This window comes from Armigeres subalbatus, chromosome 2 (genome assembly GCF_024139115.2).
Source record: "Armigeres subalbatus isolate Guangzhou_Male chromosome 2, GZ_Asu_2, whole genome shotgun sequence".
Lineage (NCBI taxonomy): Eukaryota > Metazoa > Arthropoda > Insecta > Diptera > Culicidae > Armigeres > Armigeres subalbatus.
The window spans coordinates 233084867-233099517 of record NC_085140.1 but is presented as its reverse complement, the minus strand read 5'-3'; the positions used below and the strand labels follow the sequence as shown (position 1 = coordinate 233099517).

Here is a 14651-nt window from a genome sequence, read left to right as displayed (position 1 = left end):
ATAGGTGGCAGGCAGGCTGCGGCAGTAACACTCAATCGCGTCTTGTAGGGAGGGATGATCATTCACCGATGAATAGCCTAAAGTGGAAGCTGTTCATACAGAATGGCGATAAGCTGGTCAAATGGTTTCCGGCACCCGGCGTCTTTCAACGAGCCGTTTCCGAAATTACATAGTGGCCGCTCGAAACGGAAACTCAAAACTGGTTGCCGGGATTTAATGGCCGCTTACGGAACGTCGCGTCTCTGAACGAGTAGCTGGTTTGTTCTTGCAATGGCCGCTCGAGAACGAAGGATGGAGTAGGCTGCACGGTTGTTTGGTAGGGCGATGACTGATCGGGTACAATCGTAATAACGGCGACGGCGACCGACGGTAGCCGACTTGGTCCAGAGACTAGAGCTGGAGTCTTCCTCATATTAACAACTGCTGCATTACCTCGGTACTATCACGTTATCGGTCCAGTATCGTATGGCTGTTAGCTTATTCGCTTGACTCAATCACTCGATTTTTTCCAGGAACACTTTTTACGATCCGCTAGGGCGTACAGTCTATGATCGAAGACCTCTTTTCCCTCGTTTTTCGAGCGAACCCTCCAGTTCGATCCGTTTTCCTCCACGTTCCTTCCGCCATCCATCGCACCCGTGATTTGTCATCCCGTCGGCTAATAACGGACACACGCGAATAGGTTTCTAAAACCAAAACTGTAACCAAGCAGTGAAAATCGCAAGTAAAATATTTTCTCTTTTACAATGTATAACTTGTAACTTTTATTGTTACACTGGAAATCGAGTTTTCATCTATCATCCTTGTCCAACCAACGTTAAGCCGTGGAATTCACTGAAACTCGCTTTGTACACCGTTGAAAGCTTTGAGTGCAGGCATACTGTAACGAGGTGGTGGTCGGATTCTATACCCGCACAACGGTATGCCAGAACGTTATACGTATTGTCGTATTGTCGGAATTTCAGGTCGATTAGAACGGAGTTGATTTAGTTTTCATTTTTTTTTTGTTAGGTGAGCTTTATAATGCTTTGTGGATATTCTTGCAGGCGATAAAAGTGCTCCAAACTGCCGTCGGGTATCAAAATTGTACACTTAAACACCTTAGTATATGAAAAATTCACTAGAAAATAGGAATCGAATGCGACTTCAAACTCGTTTTACATGGAGAAATGCAAAAAATCTAATAAATTAATAAAACCTGCAATCTTTCTGGAAATTTGGCACAATATTTTGTATCTGCATACATTGCTGTGGAATTATTAAATGAACCATAATTATATTTATTTTTTGTGAAAAAGTGTACCAAAATCTGGAATGTGACTGTTATGCGAATAAATAGCAAGATGGGACAACACAAGTGGGTTTTGATTTTCAAATTTCTAGAACAAAGCCGATTATTTTATTAGTTCTTCTTAAAGAAGAGGTCATTTTTAGCTTATTTCTGAAAGAAAATAAATATCGTCGAAAATCGACATAGGACTCTTACGCGAATCGTGACAGTTTAGTACTCACTCACTCACTCATGCATCCTGAGCATCCACAGGGGTACATAGGGCCAACGTAAAATCTACATCCTGGGCAGCAGCTCGCTTTAGGCTTGAACTGGGCCCAGGTCAGATTCCTATCGACTTCCCTTATTTCCAGATACGTTTTTCGACCTCAACTGTATGCTGTCTTCAGTGTCTCGTACTTGACCAATTAGAGTTAAGTGTGAGACACTGGAGACGGCCTTACAATTGCGTTCGAAATACGTATCTGTGAAGCTTACAACGTGGTGGAATGAAATGGAATGGTGCTAAACTCGTTTCATGACAGGAGATCAATGTTAGATTGTGTACCTCCAAATATCTTTCATATCGAATCGAGTCGAATCAAACTTGCCCGCCAATAACATGTTTTACGGTGCACAGGTCTACACTCTTTGCCATTTGATTTGTTGCTGGATTGAGACATTGGTTCGATCAAGAATGCGCCGTCACGTCGCAAATTGTTTCATGCATTTCAAATGTAAGCATGTGGACTTGCTCATAAAGAATTTTATGCGTGAGTTCATATCGGATAGAGGTAACTGTCCTTAGCAAAGCATCTATGCTTGATCAAAGATTTAGAATCAAAACTGTTATCATGAAAATTTTCAAAATGGGAAAATTCAAACTAACGTACAACTTTAAATCGACTCGATGGACGGGTTCTTTTCCCTGAAGTTTCAACACAGAGACATCTCAAATGATGTATGTATCTCCGGATCAATCAAACGCTAATAATGGATAGCACGCTGCACTTGATCTGCTTGTCTATGGACTGATTGAAATTGCCGCAGGGTACATCTGTGCTGATAGAAGCGTCGGTGCTATCAGGTGCGTCACGAGTGCGAAGATAAACATTTCTATAGGCACGGTATCTATACTACTGACTGCCCTTTGAAATGCGGATGCAAATTATGCGTCTGGCACTATTGAAGGTGTTCTGTTCCAGGTATGGCGTTAGATCATGCACTATAATGAAGGTTGGAAATCGATAGGAGTTTTTGTTCAATTTCCACCTCTAATTTGGCCTGATGTAAAGAATTCAATTGTTTTTGTTAGTGTCAAAAGTAGTCCAATTTAGTCTTTGAACAAAATACGATCAGGTATGTAATTCATAACTATAAATAAAAAATGGCATTGTTAAGTGCTTGTAATGAATATAGAATCGTTGTCTTAAACCATGATTTCCATATTAGTGGGTAATTTTGATATATAGTTCCGTAGAAGAATGATTTTTTATGAGAAGACACTTGAACGTTTAATGCTTTATGTGAGCAATTTCGCGCTTTGAAAAAAGCACCACAATAAACATTTGGCACTGCCGAAAGCTTTTCCTGACGTTCCTTACTTTACCTCGCAGCACAATGCGATTTAATGCTTATCGACAATAACAAAGTCATATGTGTGGATAACGTGAAAGCTATATATTTTTTTATGGGTTGATAATTTGGATAATGTCAAAAATGTGTACAAGGCAGAGAATGAATTTACTAAATGTAACCAATTGTACGCAAGAAAACCTCCAATTATGAAAACTTTTATCAGTTTTCCACACAAATGGATTTACCCATCAATTATGATTATGAACAGATAGCAATACTCTTTCCAACTCAACAGAAGAATTTAGTAAACCTGTGAAGCACCGTATGCATCCTTGTAAAAGCAACCAGCACTCCCCTTAATAAGCATTGTATCACAAAACATACTTAGCAAGTGTTAACTAACCAGCGATGCAAACTCTTGGGAGTAAAAGTGCCACAACGAAAAGTTGAACACATGTAAATTAGGAGGATGGAACTATTTAATTTTATTCTTTACACAGCGTTAAGGCGCATAATACGGTCGGACGGGTGCCGCCGCGTGCGAGTTTATCTGAAGTGGTTAACTGAATCGACTAAACGCTGCTGTATGCTCGTGGCAAGTGTGGAGTGCTACGTGAAGGGTACCACCGACCAGGATTTCAAAAGCCACGGAATGTTGCAAACTCGGAGAAGCAGACGGACGAACAGTGAGGAAGTAATGAACAGGACCACATTAAGATCAGTGTTATTAGCACTTTTGTTTTGCTTTCATGTGGTGCCGCTCGCAATATCATCAGAAGTTACAGGTAATGTATTTGCTTCACTAATTTTCAATGCTGTTGGTCTACCTTTTCCTGTCAAAATAATACATTTAAATCGGAGCACAGTAAAATCAAATAAGTCAAGTTCAAATAGAATTTTTATTCTAATTTCTATAAAATTTATGAATGACACTAAAACTACAACAAAACTGTGATAAAATCTTTAATGGTGTGCCAAAATATCATGCGGAATGAACATGCTTGAAGCGGCGTGAAATCTTCTTGTCATAATGGCTATTAGTATCGTGAAGCTACTCATTAGTTGCTGATTGGCTTCTACGGTTGGCAACCGGTCATCCATATTCAAATAGGATTCCATTAATCTTATATTCGTAATAATCCATTTCACATAACTCTTAGTCGTGCAGCTGCACGTTCAACCGATAAACGAATTAATTTGCCTGGACGGCTCCTAATGGCATATGACCACAAAAGATTTGCAGTCAAACATTACGTAAATCATGTTGCAAAACGTTTCCAAGATGCTCAACATAATCGGTGTGTAATAAATCACCCAACGTGGAAGGCTGACCATTCACGTGGGTTTCGCATTTGTAAGTAACTCAAATGCGTTGACAGGCTGATGGTAGGGGACACTGGAATGAAACGCGTTTAATGTTGGAGTTGCTGTCTTTGGAATGAAAACTGGGAACTTATGGAAAGAAAAGTGGGAACATATATATATATATCGACGAATTTGTGCATGTATGTGCATGAATGTGCATGTCACGATCAGAAGTTTTAGAGTATATTTAAATAGAAATGAAAAAAAGCAGTTCGATTATGTCGAAATTTTACAAGGTAAGGTTCAGGTCAGAGAAATATTGTGAAATAATTTAGGAAAAAGTAAATCTAATGTGAGTCACGTTTTACTCCCGCTTCTCCCATTTGTCCCGCACTGCATTTGAAAGCCAAAGTTACGACCTCTTACCGGCTTGTATCGGTGTGTTGTGGTTTTCTATGCAATGTTGTTGATAATCCATTATTCATCGTAAGCATTTTGCAGCAGCAGTCGTCACACCACCGGAGAAATTGGAAATTAGGACTATAATCGGTGTTCTAAAGGATGTTTTCAACCAAGATATTCAACTTGGAATAAATTTCAGATAGTTTATGTAGAACTCAAAAACGGCAATAATTGCACATTCGAACTAAGATGGCAAATTCCAAAACATATAATCATTGTATGGAAATTAAACTGTATGGAACTCGTTTAGTTGGGGAAACAAAACAGTTCGGTACCAACATTTAAAAAGGGCGCAACTGCTTTTGTAAGCAAAAGCTTCTCCCGTCGCAGGTCGACTACGCAGGTGCCCAACTACGCAATTCAGCTCCATTCAATTAAAAAAAAAAGAATTCGCTGCTTCCATCAGTGGGGTTGGATTGCGTGGTAGAGACGGGTTCGGGTCGTGTTCGAGTCTGGAAAATAATGGCAATGTCGGGTTCGGGTCGGGTACGGGTTTGTGATATGATAAAATGTTGGGTCTGGGTCGGGTACGAGTTTAAGAAATAAAGTGGGCATTTACCCTTTTGAGTGTAAAGAGAAATATAAAATATCTAATTTGAGGACTAAAGGCTGAAAGGGACAAAGAAACAGGCAAAATGTAACCGTTCGCGAATTGTTTCCAGGTGATTTTAAAACACGGTGGCTTAAGCGCCACTCTAGAAGAGAGACCACCGGTCGTGTTCTCTATTTGCCCGACTTTTACAGACCCTTTACCTCTGGGGACTCTCGAACGGTCACTGGCTCCAAAATTACTTACGCCTAATATTTACTTCCCCACTGCCCACCTACCTGTACTCGTTCAACCCGCTGTACTGTAAACGACAAACAATCTACGAAGTGAACTCAAGAAACTGTAGCCACGGCTAACGCAGTGAGAGTGAATTTTCCCAACCCCCCGAAACGCAATACAAATTATAAACTCAAGCTAACTTCGAAATACTACACAACATTTATTAGACCATTCAGGTTGGACTACTTTTATCGGTACGGAATAGAAAATAGAGCTAAATCATGGCCATGAAACAACAAGCTCACATACTTACGCAGGTTTTTGCTTCTCGATGCACTGAGGCGTTGAAAGTACTCCGCCGAGAAGATGGCGACGATGTCCTCCGACCAGGTTGTGGCTCTGCCGCAGATGCTGCAGATTGGCGTGCAGCGATGGAGGTCGAGCTCGAGCGATATGGCCGAGACTAAAGATGCAGAGGAAGTGGCGGCTGGACGGAAAGCTTACGATTTCGGAATCGAGAGTGGAATAACCTTTCCCTCAAGCTAGTGGCTTCCTTTCCTTAACGACCCGGCTTCGCGTACCTTTCCGGTTCACCGAGCGAGGACTAAAAGGAAAACTACTAACCGTCGGTTCGGATTCGGTCCAGCATACGATTATTGACGACGTACGGGGACCGCACTCTCGGGAATGATCCACGGGAATTGGCTTTGGGATCTTACCTTCGACGGTTGATTGGCGACCGCCGAGTTTTCGCTTTTTGACGAGCGACTTCACTCCTCCTCCGTTTAATTACCTTTACAGGCGGGCCTTAACGCACGCTCGAGCTCTCAATGTCCGTTGGACGAAATGGCGGGCCCTGTAGACGCCACACGTATTCCCGTACCCGACTCCGGTCGAATACACAAAATCCAGCCCGTACCAAAAAGCGCAGTGCGCTGGAAAAGGCCAACGCGAATTCGTTTCATTAACAAAAACTTTACATTAAACATTAAAATTTTACCTTTTTGTACGTTTCACTAACTAATACGGTGTTCGTGGAATTCAAAAAAAAAACACGTCCTAATGACGTCTGCTACGTTAACTGTCAATTTAGAAATTTGATTAAAATAGACACAGAACGGCGACAAAGAGTACGCGCCTTCGGTGAGTCGATAAAATCGAGTATATGAGAACGCTACACGGCACGGCAAATGCTGGGTAAAGCGTACCATTGGTACTTCGCGTACCTGAAGGAATAAAATAGACCCCATCTCGCGGTCCTTAGTCTCTTACCCAGCAACTCCTATCCCTACCTCCCCGCGGTGCTGGCCGGGATACGAGCAACCTTAGGGAAGATCCGGTAACCAACCCCGGTGGGAACTATGGTCGTATGCTGACAGGGAAGGGGGGGTTTGCTCCTCTCCGGAGGTGCAAATCTTATTGAGCGTCTGTTCTCCATGTCAGGATCGGCTCACAACAGCGTCTGTTCTCCATGTTAGGGCCGGCTGATCATCGTCCGAGTGCCAGCGAGGGACTCTAAGTGAAACTGTGCACCATGGTCCACCGGAAATAAGGAGGAATGGTCCTCCGGAAATTTAGGGGGTTTGGTGTCAGGCCCTGCAAGCCAGCCAAAAAAAACTCACGCAACGAACAATCAACAAGAGAGTACGGACCGGAACCATCGGCGAAGACCGAACAACGAAAAAGGACTAGCGATTGGAAACTCGGTTCGTGGAACTGCAAATCTCTCAACTTCATCGGGAGTACACGCATACTCGCCGATGTGCTCAAGGACCGTGGATTCGGCATCGTAGCGCTGCAGGAGGTTTGTTGGAAGGGATCAATGGTGCGAACGTTTAGAGGTAATCATACCATCTACCAGAGCTGCGGCAACACACACACGAGCTGGGAACAGCTTTCATAGTGATGGGCGATATGCAAAGGCGCGTGATCGGGTGGTGGCCGATCAATGAAAGAATGTGCAGGTTGAGGATCAAAGGCCGGTTCTTCAACTTCAGCATAATCAACGTCCATAGCCCACACTCCGGAAGCACTGATGATGATAAGGTTGCATTCTACGCGCAGCTGGAACGTGAGTACGACAGCTGTCCAAGCCACGACGTCAAAATCATCATAGGAGATTTGAACGCTCAGGTTGGCCAAGAGGAGGAGTTTAGACCGACTATTGGAAAGTTCAGCGCTCACCGGCTGACGAACGAAAACGGCCTACGACTAATTGATTTCGCCGCCTCCAAGAATATGGCCATTCGCAGCACCTACTTCCAACACAGCCTCCCGTATCGGTACACCTGGAGATCACCACTGCAGACAGAATCACAAATCGACCACGTTCTGATTGATGGACGGCACTTCTCCGACATTATCGACGTCAGGACATATCGTGGCGCTAACATCGACTCTGACCACTATCTGGGGATGGTTAAACTGCGCCCAAAACTATCCGTCATCAACAATGTTCGGTACCGACGACCGCCGCGGTACGACCTAGAGCGACTGAAGCAACCTGATGTCGCCACTGCATACGCGCAGCATCTCGAGGCAGCGTTGCCGGAAGAGGGTGAGCTCGATGGGGCCCCTCTTGAGGACTGCTGGAATACAGTCAAAGCAGCCATTAACGACGCAGCGGAGAACAACGTCGGGTATATGGGTCGAAGTCGACGGAACGATTGGTTCGACGAAGAGTGCAGACAGATTCTGGAGGAGAAGGACGCAGCGCGGGCGGTCGCGCTGCAGCAAGGTACCCGGCAGAACGTGGAACGTTATAGACGGAAGCGGAGACAGCAGACCCGCCTTTTTCAGGAGAAGAAACGCCGCCTGGAAGAAGCGGAGTGCGAGGAGATGGAACAGCTGTGCCATTCTCAAGATACACGCAAGTTCTACCAGAAGCTCAACGCATCCCGCAAAGGCTTCGTGCCGCGAGCCGAAATGTGCCGGGATAAGGATGGGAGCATCTTGACGGACGAACGTGTGGTGATCGAAAGGTGGAAGCAGCACTACGAGGAACATCTGAATGGCGCAGAGAGTACAGGCAGTGAAAGTCAAGGCAGCGGAGGAGATGACTACGTCAGTTCAGCGGACGATGGAAGCCAACCAGCCCCCACTTTGAGGGAAGTTAAGGATGCCATTCAACAGCTAAAGACCAATAAAGCAGCTGGTAAGGATGGTATCAGAGCTGAGCTCATCAAGATGGGCCCGGAAAAGCAGGCCACTTGCCTGCACAAACTGATAGTCAGAATCTGGGAAACCGAACAGCTACCGGAGGAGTGGAAGGAAGGGGTTATATGCCCCATCTACAAGAAAGGCGACAAACTGGAGTGTGAGAACTTTCGAGCGATCACCATCCTTAATGCCGCCTACAAAGTGATATCCCAGATCATCTTCCGTCGTCTGTCACCATTAGTGAACGAGTTCGTGGGAAGTTATCAAGCCGGCTTCGTTGACGGCCGCTCGACAACGGACCAGATCTTTACTGTACGGCAAATCCTTCAAAAATGCCGTGAATACCAGGTCCCAACGCACCATCTGTTCGTTGATTTCAAGGCGGCATACGACAGTATAGACCGCGTAGAGCTATGGAAAATTATGGACGAGAACGGCTTCCCTGGGAAGCTTACCAGACTGATCAAAGCAACGGTGGATGGTGTGCAAAACTGTGTGAAGATTTCGGGCGAACACTCCAGTTCGTTCGAATCGCGCCGGGGACTAAGACAAGGTGATGGACTTTCGTGCCTGTTGTTCAACATTGCGCTAGAAGGTGTCATGCGGAGAGTCGGGTGTAACAGCCGGGGTACGATTTTCAACAGATCCAGTCAATTTATTTGCTTCGCGGATGACATGGACATTGTCGGCCGAACATTTGCAAAGGTGGCAGAACTGTACACCCGCCTGAAACGTGAAGCAACAAAAGTTGGACTGGTGGTGAATGCGTCAAAGACAAAGTACATGCTTGTGGGCGGAACCGAGCGCGACAGGGCCCGCCTGGGAAGCAGTGTTACGATAGACGGGGATACCTTCGAGGTGGTCGAGGAATTCGTCTACCTCGGATCCTTGCTAACGGCTGACAACAACGTTAGTCGTGAAATACGAAGGCGCATCATCTGTGGAAGTCGGGCCTACTACGGGCTCCAGAAGAAACTGCGGTCGAAAAGATTCGCCACCGCACCAAATGTGTCATGTACAAGACGTTAATAAGACCGGTTGTCCTCTACGGACATGAAACATGGACAATGCTCGAGGAGGACTTGCAAGCACTCGGAGTATTCGAGAGACGGGTGCTTAGGACCATCTTTGGCGGTGTGCAAGAAGACGGTGTGTGGCGGCGAAGAATGAACCATGAGCTCGCCCAACTCTACGGCGAACCCAGTATCCAGAAGGTAGCTAAAGCCGGAAGGGTACGATGGGCAGGACATGTTGCAAGAATGCCGGACAGCAACCCTGCAAAGATGGTGTTCGCTTCCGATCCGGCAGGTACGAGACGGCGTGGAGCGCAGCGAGCGAGATGGGCAGACCAGGTGCAGAACGACTTGGCGAGCGTGTGGCGTATCCGAGGATGGAGAGATGCGGCCTCGAACCGTGTATTGTGGCGTCAAATTGTTGATTCAGTGTTATCTGTTTAGATGTTAACTAAATAAATGAAATGAATGAATGAATGAGAACACTACAACAGTACATGGTCAATTTCAATTTGAATAATAATTTAGTCAAGACACACACACCTCGTAATCGACATACAAATTAAAATTTCTTTTCGTCCGATTATTTACGTAATGTAATATTTCATTATTTTATTCATTCCAAATATTTTTTATTTATGATTTTTTTTAGAAAAAAACCTCATAAATTCTTATTTTGAATTAATCAAAATTGAACGCAAAAACGTAAAACGTTACAAAAAGAAAAAGGTTATTAAAAGTTATACAAAAAGAAAAAGGTTATTAGAAGAGCAACAAAAAAGAAGGAAGAACGAAGAAAGAAGAAGGATGCAGAAAAAGGGAAGAAGGAAGAAAGAAGGAAAAATAAAACGAATGGAGAAATAATAATAAAAAAGAAGAAGAAAGAATGAAGAACAAGAAATAAAGAAAAATGAGGAAAGAAGGGGAAATAAAGAAGAAGGAAGAAGAAAGGAATAGGAAGAGAAAAACAAATGGAAGAACGAAGAAGAAAGAGACAATAAGGAAGAAGGATGAAGGAGAAAGGAAGAAAGCAGAAGTAAAAAGAAAAGACGAAAAAAGGGGAAGAAGGGAGAAGAACGAGGAAGCAGGAAAAGGAAGAAAGAATAAGATAGAAGGGAGAAAGGGGAGGACGAAGAAAAAAAAGTAGTAGGAAAAAGGAATAAAAAAGAACGAATTGAAAAGAATTAATATTGAAAAAGAAAGAAGGAAGAAAGAAGAAGGAAGAAAAAAGAAGGAATAAAGAAGAAGGAAGAAAAAAAGAAGGAAGAAGAAAAAAGACGAATGAAGAAGGAAAGAGGATGGAGGCAGGAAGACGAAGGACTAAGGCAGAAAGAAGAAGGTAGGAAGAAAAGGGAAAAGGGAGAGGGAAGAATGAAGATGGAAAACGAAAGAAGGAAGAAGAAAGAAGGAACATGGAAGAAGGAAGGACGAAGGAAAAGGAAAAAGGCAGAAGGTAGAAGTAAGAAGGAAGACGGAATAAGGAAGAAAAAGAAGGGAGAAGGAAGACGACAAACAGAAGAAGGGAGTAGGCAGAAAGAAGAAGGAAGTATGGAGCAGAAGGAAGAATGGAGAAGAAGACGAAAGAAGGAAGAAAGAAGAAGGAAAGGGGTAGCAGAAGGAAGAAGGGAGAAGAAGACGGAAGAAGGAAGGAGGAAGCAAAAGGAAGTCCTTTTCGACCTTTTGTCCCGTTCGATGTTTGTCCTTTCGACCTTTTGTCTTTCTCGATTATTTGTTCTTTTGACCTTTTGCAGGGTTTGTATAAATCGCTCTCAATAGATAACGAACAGCGATAAAAAAGAGGCAAAAATGGTTCCGAATCATAACAAGCCATGATAACAAATTTATCAAATTTGTATACAAGTGCGAAAAACAGAATCGGATAGGGAGCCCCTATGATGATTCTCGCTTTTGGAGCTTTTTAAAAAAAATTGATCATGAGGTATAGCCTCCCGAATCAGTTCTTTATCATGACAGCTTGCGAAAAAGTCTCTTTGACCTTTTGTCTTTCGTCCTTTTGTTCCTAATCCACAACATATACCGTTAGTGTTCTCATTTGATCGCTAAATGTTCCTAGTGTTATGTCTGTTTGTCTATGATTTTCCCGATGCAATAGATAAAATAGTATATTTATTTATTTAATTTTGACATTTACGTGCCGAATGAATTTTAAATTTTTTTTTGCAATGTCGAAAAATGAACTTTGTTGTGATAAATCTGTACCAAAATAGCTAAGACCGTTTTACTCCACATAGTAATTCTTGCCAATAAATAATGTTGCTGCGGAGAACAATCAGATTATATGTTATCGTGTCACATCGCAAAGCTCTACAACCCTTGAAGCGATAGATGAACTCGTTTTTGAAAAATTATGATTGTATGTCCATCAAACTATTTCATTTATTACGCAACGCAGAGAATACACCATCTGAACACTATCCCAAGCTAATTCAGCAAAATGTAGTCATGCAACTACTGTCCCGATGTTGGTTTTTCATTATAGCACCCAAATGAGTGCTATAATGGATATTATACAACCCATTTGAGTTGCATAATGTTCATTAAAGCACCCATTTTGTTGGTATGGAGAAGTAGGCCGTTTTATCACTCAAAGACGAACTGTAAACCAGGTATTATGATCAGGAATTGCAAAAAACACATTTTGTTAATATCAAATATGTCTGTCACGTCGTCTTTTAACGTTCAAGGTAATCAATGCACAGTACCGGATCAGACTAATATCTGACGATCTGGTGTTTGATAGTATGCGTCGGCTGTCCTCCAGCTTGCCAGTCATCATTATGTACGATTCAATAACTTCGCGAATTGATTTTGCGTAAGTACCTGGAAAATCCTCAACTCTTCCATCGAAAAACAATTCGGAATGCCACCGTTTGGGCTGCACTTTCGGCGACTGGGGGCTGGAAACCGAAACCAACGACCGTCCGCGTATACGGCGAGCGTGTAGCCAACTACTTTACGGGACTCCCTACCGGTCTACTACTATTAAGTTGTTTCATAACATAATAGTCACAATAGTCTCATCTTACTTCATGAAATATATGGCAAAACTTGAAACTTCAGCCTATTCCTGAATCACTTTTGGCGGTATGAGCATAAATTGATCCATTTCATGAGCCATAATAATTTATTATAAACCTTCTCTCAACTTGTATAACCATTCAGATTTCGCCGGTGTTGTTTCAATGATATTCATAGAATCGTTATCCGGACCATGTAATTTATGTCCCATCGATTTGTGGGGAATTGATATAGGGACACGGCAGGTATTTCCGTCCATCGTCATAGGGGCTAAAACCAACGAAAGCAACGTACATTTGCTAGAACTCCACTATAGCAGAACGTTTCTCCTGAGCTTACGATTTGGTACGTAAGAGTTTTACAAAAAAGCGTCTCTTTTATTGGTTTTCGAGACTATGACGAACAGACGAAAATACCTGCCGTGTCCCTAGGCAAATTTTCACCATATTACGCGAAATTGAGGCATCGATACTCACTTGCATGCATACTTACTTTTGACGATACCCAGGAGCTCGTATCAATTACGGAGAACAGCGTCTTCTAGTGGTTATTAAAAGGGGAGAAAGTACTTTATGGTGGCTTCGGCAATGACAAACGACTAAATGTTGCTGGCACCAATATCCGGTAAATAGTACTTACACCTCATCGAAAGCGAGTATGCAGTTTCATTTTGGGTCGATATCATTGAATACCATCAGGCGGGGTTCGTTTTGACTCCGGTGGATATTTTGGCGTTTTGATTAAAAAAAACTAATTTGTTATTCAGGCGTTCACGTTTTTGCCTTTCTCGTACAACAAAGTTGTACCGAAAGGCTATCATTTCACTCCGAAAACGAACTTTTTATATAAGTCTCGGAGACCCATAGTACCCTCTGTCAGATAAGAGAATTAATTATGGGAAAACGTAAAGTACGCCAAAATAATCCCGAAATAACGAATTCAAAATACTGTTGCCATAACAAGACACACCAATAGTGATAGTAAAGTGCAATTATGATACATCTCATTAAAACCCCTTTACCTCCACTTTTGGTGCTACCTCTACTAAGGGTACGGTTACCCTACCTATAAACATTATTTTCAATAAAGCCCATTTTTTGTTCGTATCAAAATCTTCACAGAACAAAAAAATATCCTGTCAGTTTTGCAAAGTGATTTGAAACATGGAGCTAATAACTTCGAGTAAACCAACTTTAATTAGTTTCTCTATAATCGATAACTCTGAAGGATGTCAACTAAGAGCATGCATACTCAATCAAACTATAGTGTTCAGTTTGACGGTCCACATCAATACTCGTATTCATTCGAGCAACAGCCCTTTCCCATTCAACTGAATCCTTTACACGCCACAAATCCTCTATTCACTGCGTGTGTGCCACCTTGCACGATGGAACTGTACAGTGGTCAAAGTTTAGTGCTTCTGCATCGACTGCTCCTGAGGCTTGCGTGTTCGCGAATAAACAATTGAAGCTCAACGGATGGCTGAATCGCAAGCTGGTTAGTCAATGATAGCTTATAGAATTGCGTCGCTCCGAATTGTCCTCTTACCGAGATCGGATGACAAAAGAACGTTCTGTCCGTATGAATGACGCTTTGCGGGACCTTTGACGAGGTTTTGAATTATAGGTCAGTCAGCGATGGTTGTGGTGGCCAACGTCAGCAACCGACGCCTGAGGTGACGTTAATTTACGAGCATCAATTTTGTGCGTCGCCTTTCATTATTTCGCAGGAGGAGATTTTAAATTGACGCCGATGCAAGCCACTACCAGTTCGTATTTTAAAAATGTGGGATATGTATAAATGCAATTTTGATAAATTCAGTCTTGCTGAAACTCGTTAACTAAACACTTGTATTTTTAAAATACATTTTTCAACAAATCGATTATTCTAAAATAATGATTTCTTTATTCTCTACTAGCAGACCCTACTAGTAGAACTTCGTTTCACCTAAAATTGATTCATTCTCTGATTAATTCCCGAATATGAAAAAAATGATGTTTCATTTGTATGGGAGCCCCCTTTCAAAAGAGGGGTCTCGTACTATCTTAAGAACCTT

At 42.7% G+C, this 14651-nt stretch overlaps 1 protein-coding gene across 6 annotated transcripts in view; it reads left to right on the top strand.

The window, feature by feature from the left end:
• Positions 1-14651, top strand: part of LOC134211888 (opioid-binding protein/cell adhesion molecule homolog) — a 166577-nt gene that overhangs the window by 33981 nt on the left and 117945 nt on the right. For all 6 annotated transcript variants that reach the window (XM_062689254.1, XM_062689255.1, XM_062689250.1 and 3 more), the window contains exon 2: positions 3349-3633. In XM_062689254.1, coding sequence (XP_062545238.1) covers positions 3435-3633 — 199 coding nt within the window. In that variant the 5' untranslated portion in view covers positions 3349-3434. The remainder of the gene's footprint in view (positions 1-3348; positions 3634-14651) is intronic.